The sequence below is a fragment of the Ictidomys tridecemlineatus genome, chromosome 15 (assembly GCF_052094955.1).
Source record: "Ictidomys tridecemlineatus isolate mIctTri1 chromosome 15, mIctTri1.hap1, whole genome shotgun sequence".
NCBI classification, from domain to species: Eukaryota; Metazoa; Chordata; class Mammalia; order Rodentia; family Sciuridae; genus Ictidomys; species Ictidomys tridecemlineatus.
This window is the reverse complement of record NC_135491.1, coordinates 49,352,347-49,372,202: the sequence shown is the minus strand read 5'-3', so window position 1 is coordinate 49,372,202 and position 19,856 is coordinate 49,352,347. Positions and strand designations below refer to the sequence as shown.

Genomic DNA, 19,856 nt, shown 5'->3' with positions numbered 1-19,856 from the left:
GATTTTTCCTTTTTTTTGGTACTGGGGATTGAACTCAGGGGCCCTTGACCCCTGAACCACATCCTCAGACCTTTCATGCATTTTATTGAGACACAGGGTTTCACTGAGTAGCTTAGCAGCTCACTTTTTGGCTGAGGCTGGCCTGAATTCGCAATCCTCCTATCTAGCTTCTGGAGCTGCTGGAATTACAGTTGTGCGCCACCATGCCTGGTTTAGAGGTGGATTTTTCACAGTTGCCTTTTATCAGGCTAAGGATATTCCCTTCTGAGCCAAATTGGTTAAATGTTTTTATGTTAAAGGGACAATGAATTTTTCAAATGCTTTATCTGAGTCTGAGGGGATCATGTGTTTCTGTTTTTCTGTCCTGGGGACTGAACCCAGGGACACTTAACCCCTGAACCACATCTCCAGCACCCCTCCCCACCCCTTTTTTTGTTTTGCTAAGTTGCTGAGGCTGGCTTTGAACCTGTAATCCTTTTGCCTCAGCCTCTGGCATGTTAAACCAATCTAGTATTCCTAGGATAAATTCCATTTGGTCTTGGTACATAATCCTTTTTTCCTGGCAGTACTGGGGATTGGACCTAGGGCCTCTTCACCTAAGCTTGGAAAGTACTCTACCACCATGCTATATTCCCAGCTGTTTATTTTTTATATTGGAGAGACAGTCTTGAGAAATTGTCCACGATGGCCTTGAACTTGTGATCCTCTTGCCTCAGCCTCCCAAATAGGGGTGGGATTATAGACATGCACCATTACATCCAGTATAAATCCTTTTTATTTTATTATTTATTTTTTTGTAACAGGAATTGAATCCAGGTGCACTTAATTACTGAGCCACATCCTCAGCCCTTTTTACTTTGAAATAGGGTCTTGAAGTTGCTTAGAGCCTCGCTAAATTGCTGAGGATTGCTTTGAATTTGAGATCCTCCTGCCTTAGCCTCCGAGGTTGCTGGGATTACAGGCGTGCACCACCATGCCCAGCATAAAATCATTTTTATACATTGCATGATTTTTTTTCTGTTAGTGTCTTGCTGAGCATTTTTATATACACACTCAAGTAGTAGTTTATAGTTTTCATGTTGTTTCTTTGGTTCTGGTATTTCATATTAGATTTCTACTGGATGGTGTTGCTCTAATCTGTAATGTAGCTTCTTTCCTGCCCCCAATTAACTGAAACATCAAAAACTCAAAGGGATTACCTTGGCTAGGTCAAGCTGACGAACTTTGCTGGACACATTCTCAGCGAGGTTGCAGGTAAAAGTGATCATTCCAGCCAACTGCTTTGCATCTCCCTCAATCAACTGCAGGTTGGGACTAGAAACACACATTGTTAGCACACATATTCAAAGGGCAGAAAGTAGGAGTAAGAGATGGAAACATTTTTTTTTTGCAAATGGAGACTGTCTTCTACTTTTTTTTTTAACCTCCCCATAACTTTTACCTGAGTTTACACACAGCTTTTTCTCAAGAGTATTTTACTGTTCTATACTTAAAAGAACAGATTCTGCCAATTGCTAAGTAGCCTAAAATGTACTAACCAATAATCTGAGAAAATGCTGAGATCAATGAAAAAAACCTTTTTGACCAGCAAACACACAATCCCTATAAAGCAGTGGTTCTCAAATGTAAGCTACACATCAGAATCACTGGAAGGCTTGTTAAAATACATATTCCTGGACCATGCTCTCGGAGTTTCAGATTCAGTAAGTTTGGGCTAGGGTCCTAGAATCTGTATCTTTAACAAGTTTTCACCTGTTCCAAGGACTCTCTGGTAACCAACAAACTATGTATATACTCTTTGGTAGTTCACTTTATCTTGAGTTAATTCTCTTCACTTCAAACTCAACTGGCAGTTTATAAAAGAAAGTTAAGAAAACTGGTAACTTATGCAGTGGACCCTTTTGGAATTCATAATAGCTCTTGCCATGATGCACAGACTCACCCCATTCGGTGGAGAGTGACCATCTTACTTTCAATGGTATTTTGCTGTTCCAAAAGAGCATCTAGCTCTCTCTCCACCACTTTCTGAAACAAAGAGAAACACTGTGTTTTCAGGATGGTCAGAAAGAACCTTAAGAGTTACTTAACCCAATTATTTAACTGACAAGTAAATCCCATTTCAAATTTCTTCTTTTTTTCCACTATGCTCTCCTTGGACTTAAACAACTCTGTTTTTGCAGTTACCACACTGCATAATGACTGTTACTTTATGTATATCTTATTCCATCTAGCAAATGAGCACTACAATGGAAGGAAATTAACTTTTATTCAATATTATTAGAACAGTGTCTCACATGTTAAACAAGATTTCCAAAATCTTACACACAAAAATCTTTTCTTGGCACATAGTTAAACAGCCAGAAAAGATAAATACAAGTTTATCTCAGTCAAGCCATTTACTGTGCTACCTCAATTTATATAAACTTACATATCAGTTTTTTCATCTATAAAATAGGACTATCAATACATTCTCCGTCAAACTGTTGGGTAAATCAGACAGGATAACACACAAAGTGCTTAACCTGGTGAATAGTATACAGTTTAAAAGCCTTTAATATTAGCTCTACATTTTAACAGCCCAGTAGAATTCAGAGGGACACTTCTCCCCAACAATCAACAAATACAGAACTAATATTGTTATGTCTTTAAGATCTCCTTAATTTTTTCCCCCAAAGTATTGGTTAACTCAATGAATGCAAGCTTTGGAATGTTAAGAGCACTTAACTTTAAAATATATCTTGTTGAAAAAAGCATTAGAAATTGCTAGAGTTGTTACAAGTTAATATTTGAAGATATCCAGGACTTCCCTTTCCCAGGCTGAAACTTTTTTTTTAGTTGTTAAACCTTTATTTTATTTGTTTATCCATAGTGCTGAACCCAGTGCCTCACACATGCCAGGCAAGTGCGCAACCGCTGAGCCACAACCCCTGAAACTGACTTTTGTGCTCAACCTTACTTACAAGTTTGGTTTAAGAAAAACACCTGCTAGAATTTTAGATCAGAGATTAGATTTTTTTTTTCTGTCAAGAACCCAAATGATATTGGGAAGTGAACTGACAGCATTAAGTTGTCACAGAAAAGTGAAGGAGAATGGCAGGAGACAGAAAATTATCAACTAAAAAGAACCTTAGTCCACACCCTCATTTGCTAGAGCATCAGAGGTGTAAGAGATGAAACGACTTTTTCAAGTCTAGACAGTTGTGACTGAGCCTCAAAACTTTACAGGTGTGTGCTCACTAGTCTGAGACGGTGACACATGGCTATAGTCCCAGCTATTTGGGAGGCTGAGGCATGTGATATTATTATTATTATCATTTTGCTGTGCTGAGCTCTTGAACCCAGGGCCTGGACATACTATATTATATAAGCACTCTGAGCTACAGCCCCGACCCAGGAGCATGTGAATTTGAAGTCGTCCTGGGGTAACTGTAAGACCTAATCTAAAGTAAAAAAAAAAAAAAAAAAAAAGAAAGAAAAAAAAATCCAAACTCTTACTGAGCTGTGCATTTAACTGAAATGCTAAAATTACACTTCTAAATCATTCGGTAGGAGAGGAAGTTTTAAAACTCCACAAGTTAATTTGCAAGGACTTCTCGCTTAAATGAGATAACAGGTGGTGTTTCACAATTTTAAATTGCTAGCTAATGCAATTCGTATTATGAGAACCAAAAAACGATTTGGCATATACTCTCATTCTAACTTTACCCGGGTGGAAAAACACTACAGTGGCTCTGGGCCAGGAAAATCAACGAGGTGGGTCACGGGAAGGGAACATCCATCTATCAGGAAACAAAACACGTTCGAGGGCATCCGAACGAAGGAATAGACTCGACAGTTTCCCTAAATGCCCAATTATACTAATTTGGGTAGGTGCTTTTTTGTTGTTGTTCTTTCCCCCAGCAAGGAAAGAGCTTCCCACAGCCCGGTTTTCCGCAAACCTATGGCTCGTATGCCCGTAACTACCCCTGGATTCTCCCGGAAAAAGAGGAGGCTCAGCCCCCCACCTCCTCGTCGCAAAGCCGTTCGTACACAGCCTCCAGCTCCTGCAGCTCTGTCAGGGAGCGAATGAGCTCGGTGGAGATTTCGGAGCAGTGACTTCCTCCCACCCCCTCCGAAGGCGGCGGGTCCCCTGACAACTTCTGAGGGGAATCGACGTCTGCCATCTTGGTCCCGGTTTGATGCTTCCGGGTCCTTAAGGTCCCGTCCTCGTTGGCGCGCGGGGCCTTTGGGGCTGCCTACAGAAGTGCCCGACTAAATCCTGATTTTTTTTAGACTACTTAAAAGACATTTATTAGTTTTCTCTTCTCCTGAAAGTTACAGTCGTATGATGTGTTTAAATATTTTTAAATGCCATGTGGAAGCAAGACGAAAGCATTTTAAAGAGCCTATCCTAAAGATAGATTCTTCAGGCGCGGGTTGGGTACCTTTTTCCGTCGCGCGCTGCCGGAAGGTCCCAGTCTTGAGGCTAATGGCGGACGCCGGCGGATTGGTGATGGCCTTGGCTTAGGCCTTCAAGGGACTTAGTATCCATCGAAAACCTGCGCCATCCTTCCCTCCGTAGGGTAAAGAAGTGGCCTCACGACTTCCCTGGCCCTGGGTAATTGAAGAGTGACCACGTAGGAGAGTTCCCCGACAATTTGGCGGGAGTCTCGGACAGTCTAGGCCTCAGTGGTTTGTGCAGGGGACCGGGAGTGTTAGGGGAATGCCTGGGCTGCGAAAACGACTTCTTGGGATCTTCTGATTTAGTCCGGAGTGGGAACGACTGCCGACTCATAAAATAAGGCTTGTAGAAATTTTCTCCTTTGAGAGATTTGAGAAGGAGCGGCACGTCACCCGCCATCTGGAGAGTAGATGGCACCTACGAAGGCTAAGCTTGTTGAAAGCATAACGGAAACAGTCGTTGGAGCTAGTTCTCTGGTTTTAGTGCGTTTTGGTAGTTAGGCAAATTGTTTCGTCCTCTCAGCCTGTTTGTCGTGTGCAAAATGAGGGACTATAGTCAGTATTTTGGAGACTTGGGAGCCCAAATGCGGCGATGTTCCCTTGAAACACGGAGGAGGATGGAGTGAGCCATCACACTGGCTTCTTGTAGTGATCGCAGAGAGGAGAGAGGCATGGGGAGTGTTGCTGAGCTTCCCAGGTTTGGGCCGTTAATGTTTCCTGTTATGTAGTTTCTGTACTCCTGGGCTGATCTGCCTCCAGAAAGTGCCTTCCTCGGTTACCCAAGATAAAAATGTAGTTGGAGAACTTCGATCCAACTACATTTGTAGTGGATGGCATCTGTTAAAAGGAAATGGGGGGAAATTGGCTAGATTCTCCTGATGAGCTACAAAGAAAGCAAGCAAGCCTGGCGGGAGCTGCTCAGGGTTTCAGAAGTGGTTCGTGGTAGTCTTCTCTTTTTCTTTTCAAACACCAATGTCCGGATTTCTGAAGACCCCTTGCTTTTGCTTCTAAGTAATTACATAAGGGAAAAGATAATTCAGCTTATTTTTTAGTGATCTCCATGCATGCGTGTAGTTTTAGGTAATTCTGTGTGGCAGAGATACCTCAGTTTGTGCCATTTTCAGTGTCATCTGCTGAGAAGGAATCCCTTCTTTATAACTATATCACTTTAGGGAGGCCTACTTCTGGTGTTGCAGGAATTCAATTTGCTTTTAGTGTTTGATGGTGATTAGGTTCAGATGTTAAATTATAACCTCACCAGGCTGGGGATGTAGCTCAGTGGTAGCATGTTTGTTTGGCTGTTAATGTTTCCTTTTATATAGTTAGTATGGGTTCCATCCCCAAATCACCACCACCCACACACACACACACACACACACACACAGGAATGTTTCTCATGTATAGAGCTATGTAAGAGATGAAAATGAAAACTATACCAAGACACCAATTTTCATCTTTTAGATTAGCAAAGGTTGAAATGTTAACATCACTTTGGCCAATTAAGGGGGAAGATGAACTCATGTTGCTGAACTAGTAAATTGGTTGGGTCTATTTGGAAAGGCAGTTTGGTAGTATCTATCAAAATTTCTTATGTATGAACCTTTCAATCTATGACTTTTAGGAATTAATCTTAGGGATGTACTCATGCGTAAATGAAACATGAAATATTTTCTGTGTGGCAGTGATTGTAATAGTTAAGAGGTTGAAACAAGCTCAATGTTAATTAGTGGAGTATTGGCTAAATGAATTATAATATAACCATTAAATGGAATACTTGCCACTATCAGATAAAAATGAGAAAGCCCTTTATTGCTATCTCAAAGTAGTTAAATAATAAGAAATCAGTTGTACTATAGTGTGAGTATATAAAATATAATTCCCAACCTTATGTTAAACAAGAGAAGATAGAACAGTATAAATATATCTGTATATATGGAAGGATATAATATAATTTGATAAAATTGATTCCCCCAGGGAGAACTGGATGACTAGGGAATGGATTAGGGAGTTTTTTGCTGTGCTTTTTGAATTTAACCATTTGAATGTAAGCCTATTAGAATACAATGAAACATAGACCTACATAAACATTGACAAAAAAGTAAACAAAGTTGCATTGATGGAATATATCCCAGCTTCCTCCCTTTCACCACTTGGCTTTATGATCTTAGGCAGTTGATTTAATTTCTGAGCCCCAGTGTCCTTATCTATAAAATTAGTATAAAACTGCATACTTTTTAGGATTCTTGTGAGATTGCAAGTGAAGTATATAGTGGTGCCTGGTATGTAGAAGGCACTCTTAATTATCAGTGTTGTTTTTCAATAGGCCTTATTCTACCCGTTCTGCTACCTTCAATCAGAAATTCCTGTACAAAAATATCTGTTAAAATAATAATTTCCCAGCTACTTTTTTGTTTTTATGTGTCCTTAGCTTGCTTTGACTTGACTGTTGGTATTACCAAGTCCTAGAGTACTGAGTGGCTTAGTTTTGTTGCCATCATGTTCCTGTACAATTTGACCTTGCAGCGAGCCACTGGCATCAGCTTTGCCATTCATGGCAATTTCTCTGGTAAGTTCTCCAGCCAGTTACTATTTTTGTGAATTGAAATGAGTCATTACATATTTTGCTTATATTTTGTGGAGGAAATGTTTTCCATTTATAAGAAGGTAATTGTTGGTAAATGTGAACAATCCAAATGTGGCTTGTAATCCATGAGATTTCTATTAAATTGAAGTGTATTATTTGTTATTTAATTCCAAACGGATTTCTTAGCTCTGTGTATGATGATTTTTCCAGAAGTACACATTTCTTGTGCTATTTACTTGGTGCCAGTTTAATTGTATTTTGCTGTAAGACATAACAAGATGTGTAAGTCTTGATCCTTGATCCTAAATTTGATATCAGATTGGATAAAAAGAATGTCTAACTGGGCGCAGTGGCACATGCCTATAATCTCAGGGTCTTGGGAGGTGGAGGCAGGAGGGTTGCAAGTTCAAAGCCAGCCTCAGCAGTTTAGGACTCACTCATCCCGTCTCTAATAAAAACATAAAAAAAGGACTGGGGACGTGGCTCCATGTTTAAGTGCCCCTGATTCAATCCTGGTCCCCCCCCCAAAAAAAAAAAATGTCTAAAGGTGTTACCAGAGAGAATAGTTCATTCAAAAGGTGTTTTTATTCTTACTTTTTAAGGGAAGGTTGTACCTTATCTTGGTATATTAAAATTTGTGTGTAAGAGAAGGGGAAGTGCAATTTAGATAGAAATTGCTGCGTGTGTAGAAACAACATTTACTGATGTTTTGTTTTTGGTACTGGGGATTGAACCCATGGGTGCTTTACCATGGAGCCACATCCCCATCCTTTTTTTACTTTTTTGAGACAGGGTCTGGCTATAAGTTGCTAAGGGCCTTTGCTGTGTTTTTGAGGCTGGCCTAAACTTAAACAATCCTCCTGTCCTTAGCTTCCCAAGTTGCTGGGATTGTAGACATGTGCCACTGTACCCAGCTCATTTGCTGATGTTACTCACAACCTAAATTGTGTCACACATAGTAAGCTGAACTCTTGGGGGATAATTTTGGAGAGATAAATTTAAAAACAGATTGTGTGGGAAAAAAAGTCTTTTTTTTTTTTTTTTCTTTTTTACCAGGAAATGAACCCAGGGGCACTTAGCCACTGAGCTGCATCCCTAGCCTTTTATTTTGAGGCAGGTTCTTTTGCTGAGGCTGGTCTTGAACATCCCTGCCTCAGCCTCCCAATTGTAGGGATTATAGTTGTGTGCCACCACTCCTGGCCAATTGTGTGAAATTTTGAATATCAGATTTAAAAAAAGAAATATCAGATAGTGGAGTTACAGAAAATAAGCTACTAATGTGTATAAAAATAAAACCTTGCCATTGTAGATTTGAACTTTTCTTTTTTTATACTGGGCACTTGAACCACTGAGCTATTGAACCACTGAGCTACAATCCTAGCGCCCCCCCCCCCCTTTTGAGATGGGGGGCGGGGGGGGGCTTACTAAATTGCCTAAGGCCTCACAGATTGCTGAGGCTGGCTTTGAACTTAGAATCCTGCCTCAGTCTCCCGAGTGGCTGGGATCACGGATGTGTATGCTACTATACCCAGCTTACATTTGAACATTTGTAAGTTAATTCATAAGTAATGCAGGAGGTTCATGAGTGTGTAGACAATTTTTTGAGATTCAAGTTCTTAAAGTAACTTGTGGCTGGACTTGGTGGTACACACCACTGTAATCCCAGTTTGACTTGGGAGGCTGAGGCAAAAGGATCACAAGTTTGAGGCCAATCTCAGCAGCTTAGCAAGACTTTGTCTCAGAATAAGAAAATAGAAAGTATAGCTCAGTAGTAAGGCACTTTTGGGATCAATCCCCAGTACCAAACAAAAAATAAAACAAAAACAGTGGGCCCCCCAACTTGTTTAATTTATCTTCAGTGGCATTTCAATTTAGCTGTTATTATTGGGCTATCTCTGGTTGTTTATGATCTTTAATTTTTGGTGATTTAGGAACCAAACAACAGGAAATTGTTGTTTCTCGTGGGAAGATCTTGGAGCTACTTCGCCCAGACCCTAACACTGGAAAAGTACATACCCTCCTCACTGTGGAAGTATTTGGTGTTATCCGGTCACTCATGGCCTTTAGGTTGACAGGTGGCACCAAGGACTACATTGTAGTTGGCAGTGACTCAGGTCGGATTGTTATCTTGGAATACCAGCCATCTAAGAATATGTTTGAGAAAATTCACCAAGAAACTTTTGGCAAAAGTGGATGTCGCCGAATTGTTCCTGGCCAGTTTTTAGCTGTGGATCCCAAAGGGCGAGCTGTTATGATTAGTGAGTGACTTGCTTTATTTACTCAAAAGAGTGCATCTTTGATTCTTATAAATGCTCAGTTTAGGATAATGATGCTGTGATCTTGGCAGTGTGCCAGTCAGTTGTTTAACCTGGGTGAAGTTGGGCATTTTATTTGAATTCAGTTACATTTCCTTTTTTTAAAGTTGTTATTTCCTTTTAAAATGATAGGAAACATCTTAAGGTACCTATTTTACTTCTCACCTGTTGGAAATAGTTGTTTTTCAATTTATTTGTGGCAAAGACTGTAATGAAATCTTACATGTTTTTAGAAAGTGAATATGGTTGCTTTCCTCATCAGCCTGAAGTGATGATTCACAATCATGTCTCTTCTCTGATAAATTTTTGAAGGAAATTCTGTGTATCTGATCAGGCCTCTAGAGGGCAACCCTCTCTGAGCAGTCACAAAATCATGAGGTCTAATTTTAAAAAAATGGTTTTGTTATTATTTAGTTTTCCAGTATCCTTAAATATAGGGCATATTTTTGAAGAGTTATTCAGATATTAAGATTCCCTTAGGAAGGGATGCAGAATCTTGAGTTACTATACTTGTTGACTTAATGCTGGCTGTTAAAAAGTAATCATGATGTGAATTGAGCTGTTGTGTGACTCATTATGTGGAAATCTGGTATGTTTTGTCTCCTTGAACTGTAGGTGCCATTGAGAAACAGAAGTTGGTATATATCTTGAACAGAGATGCTGCAGCCCGACTTACCATTTCATCTCCCTTGGAGGCTCACAAAGCAAACACTTTAGTATATCATGTGGTTGGAGTAGATGTAGGATTTGAAAATCCAATGTTTGCTTGTCTGGAAATGGATTATGAGGTAATGAGGACTGTGTTTTTCTCTTTGTCTTCTTTGAATTTCTTCCAGTCTCCTCATTGTCTTCCTACAATTGTTTTCTTTATTCACATTGTAAATCTGTCTTGCTAGCAGATATCCATATTCCAAATACCTTACTGAAATTCTCTGGAATGTTTCAGAGCTTAACCAGTTGACTGTATACATGGTAGCCTTTTCTCTGATTTAAACAATCTCCCTATGGGCTAAAGTATTTGTTGGGGAAAACTGGATGAAAAAATATCCCTGTTTGGGATATTTTTTCCAAAGGAAGATGGTGAAAGGCAGAGCATATCCATCTTTGCCTTGAATAGAAGGTAGAACGTAGAGACCCAGAATTTGGAGATATGGGTCCTTGTTCTAGCTCTATCATTATATAGTAGTGTGAACTTTGTAACCTTGGCCCTCTGTTTTCTTATGTAAAATGAGGCGGTCTAATGTCTTTTCCCAGTCTACCGTACAAATTCTTTGGTTTTATGATTCTAATTGATTGGTTTTATGCTACTGAACTTCTCTGTAGGAAGCAGACAATGATCCAACAGGGGAAGCAGCAGCAAATACTCAGCAGACACTTACTTTCTATGAACTAGACCTTGGTTTAAATCATGTGGTCCGAAAGTACAGTGAACCTTTGGAGGAACATGGCAACTTCCTTATAACAGGTACTTTTCTTGCAGAGCTACTCTGTCCCTTTTATTTGATCCATTTGATGCCCAAACTTAGTGAGGTTTGAAAAGTAATTTATTTGTAGTAAACTTGAGTACCTTTTCTATGTTTCGTTGAGGGTAGAAATTAGTACAGTGATAAAAAGAAAAAGTATTGTGGGAGAGAAGTATCTAGCTCCTTAGTAGCTTTCATAATCTAATGGGAGTGGGGAGGAAAGGACATAGCTTGAAATATTGATTACTACTAGTTGCTGTGATAATTTGATTGTAGTCAGTTTTTCCTTTTCACCTAAACGTATTTTGAAAGGACATATAAAATGAACAAACTCAACAAGGCAAAGCTCTGTGTCTGAATTTGAAAACTAAAATGCATAGGAAGATTTTGAAAACTAAAATCAGTTACAAAACTGATCCAAAAAAAGAAAAGACTAACATCCATTAATAAAATTAGAGCTATTGTCAGGAATATTTCCTTCAAAAAATTTCAGGGAACTCTTAGTATCTTGTAGAAAGTTATATAAATTCCTACTTTTATCACTTGCTGTAACATATTACCACATCTTTCACTTATGAGAACTTTGTTGTTGTTTTTTTTTTTTGGTGCTGGGGGTTGAACCCAGAAACCCAGTACCTCCAGCATGCCAGGCAAACACTCTACCACTGAGCTATACCCCAAGCTCCATTCAACAAGTTTTTATTGAGCTTAATCAGTCAGTATGTGCCAAGTCAGATTACTGGGTCCTGGGACTGTAGTGGTGAAAATTGGATGTGGTATTTCCCTTCCTACAGGATTGAGACTAGTGGTAAATACAACATCAACAACAACAAAAAATTGCCAGATTTTGTGCCTATTGTCATGATAACGTAGAGGAGTGGGTCCCTGACCTAGGGAATGGGAGGGAATGTGTAAGAGAAAGCTTTCTGAAGAACTTGAGCTAAGACCTGAAGAGTAGGTCTGAACTGAGATCTGAGGGAGTTTCTGTTGCAGCATTTACCAAGAACACACTTTAAGAATGGAAAGCTTATTGGGATTGGGTTATTAGAGTTAAAGGGCTGGGAGAGGGATAGTGGTGAAGTGGTGTTTTCTGAAGTATTTCAAGCAGGGGAATAATATTTCAAGCTCAGGAGGACATCTAATAAAGATGGACAGTTTAGAAAAATAACTGCTTACATTTTGCCTAATAGAATAGAGGAAAACTGACAGGGAGTTCTTTCACTAACAGATATTAGCAGCATGAGAGCTACTAAGGAGGCAGAATCAGTAAGGCTGTGAAAGGGAAGAGAACTACAGGATGACACCTAGGTTTCTGGAATAGTCTGTAGTTTATTTTTTTATATTTTTTTTAAAGAGAGAGAGAGAGAATTTTTTTTAATATTTATTTTTTAGTTCTCGGCGGACACAACATCTTTGTTGGTATGTGGTGCTGAGGATCGAACCTGGGCCGCACGCATGCCAGGCGAGCGCGCTACCGCTTGAGCCACATCCCCAGCCCTAGTCTGTTGTTTAGTGGTGGCAATCTCAGGTAGAGAACCCAGGAGGTGAAATAGGTTTGGGAAGGAAATTAAGTTTATTTATGAGCATGCTGTACTTTTGAAGTACTGTGGGATTTCCAAATCCAGTAGTTAATTATATTATAGATCTAAATATGAGTACTGAATTCTAGGTTTGAATATAGAAATTTAGATGCATTATTAAGGCTAAGATCAACCAAATCTTTCACATAAACACAAACTGCTCCATCCTTATCTAGTATGTTCATAACGGAGAAACACTTGGAATGTTTCTCTGCTTCAGGTATACTGTCATCATCAAGCTGTGAAGGAGAGAAACAGTTGAAAGTGAAAGTAATTCGTGGGTAAATCAAATAACTGCTAAGTTTTATTTTTTTCTTGACAGTTCCAGGAGGATCAGATGGTCCAAGTGGAGTGTTGATCTGCTCTGAGAACTATATCACCTACAAGAACTTTGGTGACCAACCGGATATACGGTGTCCAATTCCCAGGAGACGGGTAAGGCCTTTGTTTACCAAAAGAAGAAAGATTATTTGTGAAATGAATTCAGCTTTTAAGACTGCAGTGTAGTCTCTTAGTTTATATCCTATCAAGTTTTAAGTTTTTTTTGTGTGTGTGTGTGTGTTTTGTTTTTTTTTAGTTGGACATATCTTTATTTTTACGTGGTGCTGAGTATCGAACTCAGGGTCTTGCACATTCTAGGCGAGTGCTCTACTGCTGAGCCACAGTCCCATCCCTTGTAAATGTTATTTTTAATAAAGCTGGTAACAAGTTTCAATAAAAGCAAAACATTGTTTGAAGGGTAGGAAAAAAATTAAATGTTTTTTCAGAGGAATCTGTGGGTAATTGTAAATTTGAAATTCCTGAAAATTTCTAGTTTTAAAAATCCAAACATTTGTTGGAAATAGATTATCTTTTGTTCTGTTTCTGTCCCCACCCCCCAACATTTTATTTTGAAAAACTCCCAACATATAGAATATTTTAAAACAATAGAACAACCAGATGCAGGAGCGTATGCCTGTAATCCCAATGACTTCTGAGGTGTTACAAGCCAGCCTCCTAAATAACTTAATGAGGCCCTGTCTCAGAAGAAAAATAAATAAAGAGGGCTTGGGATACTACCCAATGTTAAGTGCCCACGGGTTTAATGTACCGAAAAACCAAAAAACAAAACACAAAACAAAAAAAAAAGAACAGTGAATTCCCATATGTCCTTCATTAGATTCACTAATTACTAATACCTTAACTACATTTACCTTTTCTTATGATATATCTGTACACCTTTTCTTATGATATGTACACTTTTTCCAGGCTAACCTATTTGAAAATAAGTTGCAGGTGTCATGACACTTAATTCCAAATATAGTCTTCGAGGATGTCTCTTCTGAAAACAGACATTGTCTTATGTAACCACAGTGCTAATATCACATCCAAGAAATTTTCATATTTTCATGTAATACAATTAGCTTAGGTATAGTACATATTCAGATTTCCTTTGTTCTAAAATGTCCCCTTCATAATTTGCCTTTACTCTTTTTAAACTTAGGACATTTTCTCTCACCTTTTTTTTTTTTATGATAATTACATTTTTGTGAATCTTGGCTAATTTTCTTTTTTATTATTTTTTTATTTATATATGACATTGGAATGTATTACAATTCTTATTACACAATTTTTCATTATCTCTGGTTATGCAAAGTATATTCACAGCAATTTGTGTCTTCATACCTGTTCTTTGGATAATAATGATCCTCACATTCCACCATCATTAATAACCTCATGCCCCCTCTATTCCCCTCCAGCCCCTCTGCCCTACCTAGGGTGCGTTTATTCCTTCCATGCTCCCTCTCCCTATCCCACTATGAATCAGGTTCCTTATATCAAAGAAAACATTCAGCATTTGGTTTTTTGGGATTGGCTAACTTCACTTAGCATTATCTTCTCTAATTCCATCCATTTACCTGCTAATGCCATGATTTTATTCTCTTTTATTGCTGAGTAATATTCCATTGTGTATATATACCACATTTTTTTTATATCCATTCTTCTACTGAAGGGCATCTAGGTTGGTTCCACAGTTTAGCTATTGTGAATTGTGCTGCTATAAACATTGATGTGTAGTTAAGTCCTTTGGGTATAGACCAAGGAGAGGGATAGCTGGGTCAAATGGTGGTTCCATTCCCAGTTTTCCAAGAAATCTTCATACTGCTTTCCATATTGGCTGCACCAATTTGCAGTCCCACCAGCAGTCTATGAGTGTACCTTTTCCCCCACATCCTCACCAACACTTACTATTGTTTAGCTTCATAATAGTGGCCATTTTGACTGGAGTGAGATGAAATGTTAGAGTGGTTTTGATTTGCATTTCTCTAACTGCTAGTGATGATGAACATTTTTTCATATATTTGTTGATTGATTGTGTATCCTCTTCTGAGGAGTGTCTGTTCAGGTCCTTGGTCCATTTATTGATTTGGTTATTTGTTTTTTTGGTGCTTAGCTATTTGAATTCTTTATATACCCTAGAGATTAGTGCTGTATCTGATGTGTGAGGGGTAAAAATTTGCTCCCAAGATGTAGGCTCTCTATTCACTCACAGATTGTTTCTTTTGCTAAGAAACTTTTTAGTTTGAGTCCATTTCATTTATTGATTGTTGATTTTAATTCTTGGACCACAGGAGTCTTACTAAGGAGGTTGGGGCCTAATCTCACATGGTGGAAATTAGGGAATACTTTTTCTTCTATAAGGGATACACATAGGAAAAGAAGAACTCAAATTGGCTTATTTTCTTAAAGTTTGTTCCTTATTCTATTTTTTTAAAATGATTATATTCAGGTTAATATTTTTGCTAGGGTTATTATATAGATGGTGATGTTTATGTCTCACTGTGTCACATTATGCCTGTATAATATTGGATTGTCTCATTGTTCATGCCAAATTGATCGATTAATTAAGGTGGTATCCACCCACTCTCTTCCTAACGGTACCTTTTTTTTCCTGTAATTAGTATGGAATCTGGTGGTGGTCTTTTGAGAGCTTTTCCCTGTGGGGAAAACCCAGGGTGCTCTACCACTGAGCTACATCCCCAGTTCTTTTTATTTTTAATGTCGAGACAGGGTCTTGCTAAGTTGCTGGAGTTTTGATCTTGAACTTATGATCTTTTCAATCCTCCTTCCTCAACCTTTTTATCTTTTCATCCTGTGGTTTTGTTATTGATCTTTCTCCTGGATCAGTTATTAAATTCTCTCTCCTTACCCCTGAAAAGAAATTTAATCTTCATCAGTCATGGAAAGTTAGTTGCTCTTACACTTAGTGAGCACCAGCCTATCTCAGACACTATGCTTGCTTTGAGGCAACAAAGAAGTATAAAATTCACAAAGAGTTTATTCTAAGAAATACAAAATGTTGGAGACATAAATAAAGCAAATCAAAACAAAAAACCCAGCTGTGCATGGGGTCATAGGCCTATAATCCTAGCTACCTGGGAGGCTCAGGCTGGAGGACTGTAAGTTTAAGACCAACCTCAGCAACTTAGCCACACTTGGTAAGAGTAGGGTACTGAGTTCCAAAAATAAGAAGTAGCCATTTCTAACATATTGTGTTTTTGACTTTGCTAGAATGATCTGGATGATCCTGAAAGAGGAATGATTTTCGTTTGTTCTGCCACCCATAAGACCAAATCAATGTTCTTCTTTTTGGCCCAAACTGAGCAGGGTGATATCTTCAAGATCACTTTGGAAACAGATGAAGATATGGTGAGTAGATCATTGATAGAGGGGAGGGAAATGAAACAAAACAATAAATACACTTGTAATTTTTTTGATGAAAGTTTGTACATTTTATTTTAATGTAATTAAATAACCTCATTAAAAAATCCTATGTATATATATTTAAGATTTATAAAGCTTTACAAACCATTTATTCATTGTAGCTGCTCTCTTGAAATGAGGTGGGTAAGATAGTTAATATTTTACAAGTTAGAAAGTTGGAAATTTAGGATACCTAGGCTTGTATATGAATGTTTTCCTACTCTAGTAAGTACCTGGTCTAGTGTGTAATGAGATTGGGCAGTGTCACTTTAAACAAAAATCATGGCTGGCTTTTGAGCTGTAGCTTGTTCATTCCTGGTTAGATACTGGAGACCGTATTTATAGTAGTATTGGACTTCTATGCCAAACTTCACTTGCCTATACACTAGAATCTTTTTTCTTTTCACTCCAGGTAACTGAGATCCGGCTGAAGTATTTTGATACTGTGCCTGTTGCTGCTGCCATGTGTGTGTTGAAAACAGGCTTCCTTTTTGTAGCATCAGAATTTGGAAACCAGTGAGTAATCCTTTTATTAACTTGGTTTGCCTTGGTTACTATAAAAATTGGCAGGAGGGAGGTGTATATCAAGGTTGTGGAACTTTTCATAAGAGTATTTTAGTTTTTATTTTATTTGGTTTTATTAGAATATTTTAGTGTTTTTTTTTTTTTTTTTTTTTTTTGTGCAAGGGATTGAACCCCAGAGTGTGTAACTACTGTGTAACTACTGTGTGTGGATCCACCACATCCCCTGCCTTTTTTCATTTTTTTATTTTGAGATAGGGTCTCAGTAAGTTACAGAGGCTGACTTTGAACTTTTGATCCTCCTGCTGCAGCTTCCTGAGCCTCTGGGATCACAGTTGTGCATCACCACACCTAAGGATTACCCTCCTTTCCTCTTTACATTTATTCTGTTTGCTTCTTTACTTTGATGGCTTCAATCAGTACTTAATCAGTGTCTACAGAAATATCTTTAAAAGTCACATCTTTTCTGAGCTTTTTGTTGTATATTACATTGAATATTTATTGAATTACTTAACTAAGTAAGGGATTTTCTTGGGGAGAGTACTAGAGATTGAACTCAGGGGTGCTTTACCATTGAGCTCTATCCCTAATCCTTTTAATGTTTTATTTTGAGTCATGGGCTCACTGTTACTGAGGATTTACCCTTTCATTTTTCTTTTTTAAGAATTTAAACTTTATTTATGTTTATATGGTGCTGAGGATCAAATCCAGGGCTTCACCCATGCCAGGCAAGCTCACTTCCACTAAGCTTTAACCCTAGCCTCCTCATTTGGATATTTTTGATCTGTTGGTTGACTCTAAAGATGCAGGGAACCCATGGGTGGAGGGGTTAACTGTACCATTTCACTTTTCACATTTGGCCTGTTAATGTTTTCATCCATTTCCAAGTTTTTACTTTTTTTTTTTATCTGTAGATGGACACAATTTCTTTATTTTATTTATTTGTGGTGCTGAGAATTGAACCCAGTGCCTCGCACATGCTAGGCAAGTGCTCTACCACTGAGCTACAACTCCAGCCCAAGGTTTTACTTTTTTTTTTTTTTTATAGCTCAGATGTCATCTTTATTGAAACCACATGTGATCATATATACAAAATTTTAAAATAGAATGCCCCATTTGAGCACAAAGGAAATCAGGGTCTTTAGATCACATGGGTAGATCATATTTGCTTATGAAAAGATTCCTTGGGCTGCCATTTAAAAAAATTATTATGAAAAGTCAAGTTTGAGAGTTGTATACGTGGTACTTGCTCTTTTTCACTTCTTGCTCATGGAAACCTGCAATTAAAAAAAAATTTTTTTCCCCACATTTTTTTATTGGTGCATTACAATTGTACTTAATGATGGGATTTGCTGCTATATATTCACACATGCACACAATATAAAAATATAATCTGACCAATATCACTTCCTAGTACTTCTACCCTCCATCCCTACTTCTCAGCCCCTGGTCCCTTTCCTCTACTGATCTCCCTTTGATTACCATGAGATCTGCCCCCACCTTTCTTTTTTATTTTCCTCTCTGGCACATATGAGAGCTTAATCTTCTATTTCACTTATTTCACTTCACACAAAGGTCTCCAGTTCCATCCATTTTCCTGCAGATGACATGATTTTATTTTTCTTTATGGCTGAATAAAACTCCATTGTGTATATATACATTTTCTTTAACCATTCATCCACTGATGGATACCTAGGCTGGTTCCATAGTTTGGCTACTGTGAATTGTGCTACTATAAACATGGGTCAAGGTTTTACTTTTTTGTGCAAGAAATATTTATTGTAGAAGTGAGGATGAGTATACAAACATTGCTTTTAATCCTTTAATCCACAGATAACATTTTTCTATATCCTCTGTTTGTGTTCAATTTAGATATTTTTGCATAATGTCACCACGTATTATGTACCATTTTATAACTTTTTCCCTGTCCCCTGGTGGTACTGAGGATTGAACCAGGGCCTTGCAAATGCAGGCAAGCTTTCTACCACTGGACTAACTACATCCTCAGGCAATTTTATTTTGAGATAGATTCTTGCTGAGTTGCCCAAGCTGGCCTCAAACTTGAAATCCTCCTGACTCATGAGTAGCTTGGATTATAAGTGTGCACATCATGTCTAGCTAATCATTTTTTAATTGTTCAAATTCACTGATATTAATTTTATTTTACAATGCTGTGCAACCTTTATTTTCTTTCCAAAATTTCCTTATCACCCAAGACAGAAATTCTGTGCCTGTTAACCAATAAGTTCATGTTCCCCTTCCTCCAACCCCTGGTAACTTTTTTTTTTTTTTTAGTTGTAGATGGACACAATACCTTTATTTTATTTATTTATTTTTTTATACGGTGATGAGGATTGAACCCTCATGCTAGGCAAGCGCTCTACCACTGAGCCACAACCACAGCCCTCTTATTGGGTTTTGTAGGTATTTAATAAGAATACTTCTGCCAAACACTTAAGTATTTGATGGGGGGGGCGGGGGCGGATACTAGGGATTAAACCCAGAGCCATTTTATGACTGAGCTACATCCCCAACCCTTTTTGTTTTTTATTTTTGATACAGGGTTGCTTAGAGCCTCGTTAAATTGCTGAGGCTGGCCTCAAACTCTCAATCTTTCTGCCTCAGCTTCCCCAGCTCTGGAATTATAGGTGCACACCACCTCACCCAGCCAGCGCTGAGTACTTTGTGTTGTAACCATTTAGTATTACCGTACCTGTTAATTTATTCTAGTAATGTGGCAAGTTTTGGAAAATGATGAAAAAAGCAAATAACCCACTATTGTATTATCCCAGAACAGTTTAACATTTTGCTATATTTATTTGCATATTTTTTATTTCTAGTATTTACATTTAATTTTAAAGAATGGTCTCATTCATTTTTCACTTAAAGTTTTCATTTTTTGTTTATTACAGAAATTTTCTTATACAGGAGAGAATAGTATAATGAACCTATTGTGCCCATCACTCAGTTTCAGCCCAGATTCTTGACCAGTCTTGTTTTATTTATACCTTGGGGAAATTCTGTTCTTTAGCTTTGAAATGAATTCCAGATAGCATACTTTAACATTACACCTGAGGCTGAGGCTGTAGTTCAGTGGCTGAGCGCTCGCCTCACGTGTGTGAGGCCCTGGGTTCCATCCTCAGCACCACATACAAATATAAGTAAATAAAGATATTGTGTCCATCTACAACTAAAAAAGTTTTAAAAA

General features: G+C 38.2%; 2 protein-coding genes and 1 non-coding gene across 5 annotated transcripts in view; 2 read left to right on the top strand and 1 right to left on the bottom strand.

Moving 5' to 3' along the window:
- Cog4 (component of oligomeric golgi complex 4) overlaps nt 1-4,196 on the bottom strand; it is a 30,115-nt gene extending 25,919 nt beyond the window's left edge. For both annotated transcript variants that reach the window (XR_002483230.3, XM_005318404.4), the window contains exons 1-3: nt 4,005-4,196; nt 1,943-2,025; nt 1,200-1,314 (exon numbers count right to left, since the gene is read on the bottom strand). Coding sequence is in view for 1 of the 2 variants with exons in the window: in XM_005318404.4 (XP_005318461.1) it covers nt 1,200-1,314; nt 1,943-2,025; nt 4,005-4,163 (357 nt within the window). In the remaining variant the exon portion in view is untranslated. The remainder of the gene's footprint in view (nt 1-1,199; nt 1,315-1,942; nt 2,026-4,004) is intronic.
- A 244-nt stretch (nt 4,197-4,440) lies between these two features.
- Nucleotides 4,441-19,856, top strand: part of Sf3b3 (splicing factor 3b subunit 3) — a 47,897-nt gene continuing 32,481 nt past the window's right edge. Inside the window, exons 1-8 of one of the 2 annotated variants that reach the window (XM_005318407.5) lie at nt 4,441-4,597; nt 6,869-7,006; nt 8,956-9,282; nt 9,955-10,127; nt 10,663-10,804; nt 12,705-12,817; nt 15,935-16,072; nt 16,539-16,642. In XM_005318407.5, coding sequence (XP_005318464.1) covers nt 6,937-7,006; nt 8,956-9,282; nt 9,955-10,127; nt 10,663-10,804; nt 12,705-12,817; nt 15,935-16,072; nt 16,539-16,642 — 1,067 coding nt within the window. In that variant the 5' untranslated portion in view covers nt 4,441-4,597; nt 6,869-6,936. The remainder of the gene's footprint in view (nt 4,598-6,868; nt 7,007-8,955; nt 9,283-9,954; nt 10,128-10,662; nt 10,805-12,704; nt 12,818-15,934; nt 16,073-16,538; nt 16,643-19,856) is intronic. The other variant, XM_013365927.4, reaches the window with a different exon arrangement.
- Nucleotides 9,599-9,677, top strand: LOC120888204 (small nucleolar RNA SNORD111). Its single transcript, XR_005731702.1, has one exon. It is a non-coding gene; the product is annotated as a small nucleolar RNA SNORD111 (small nucleolar RNA).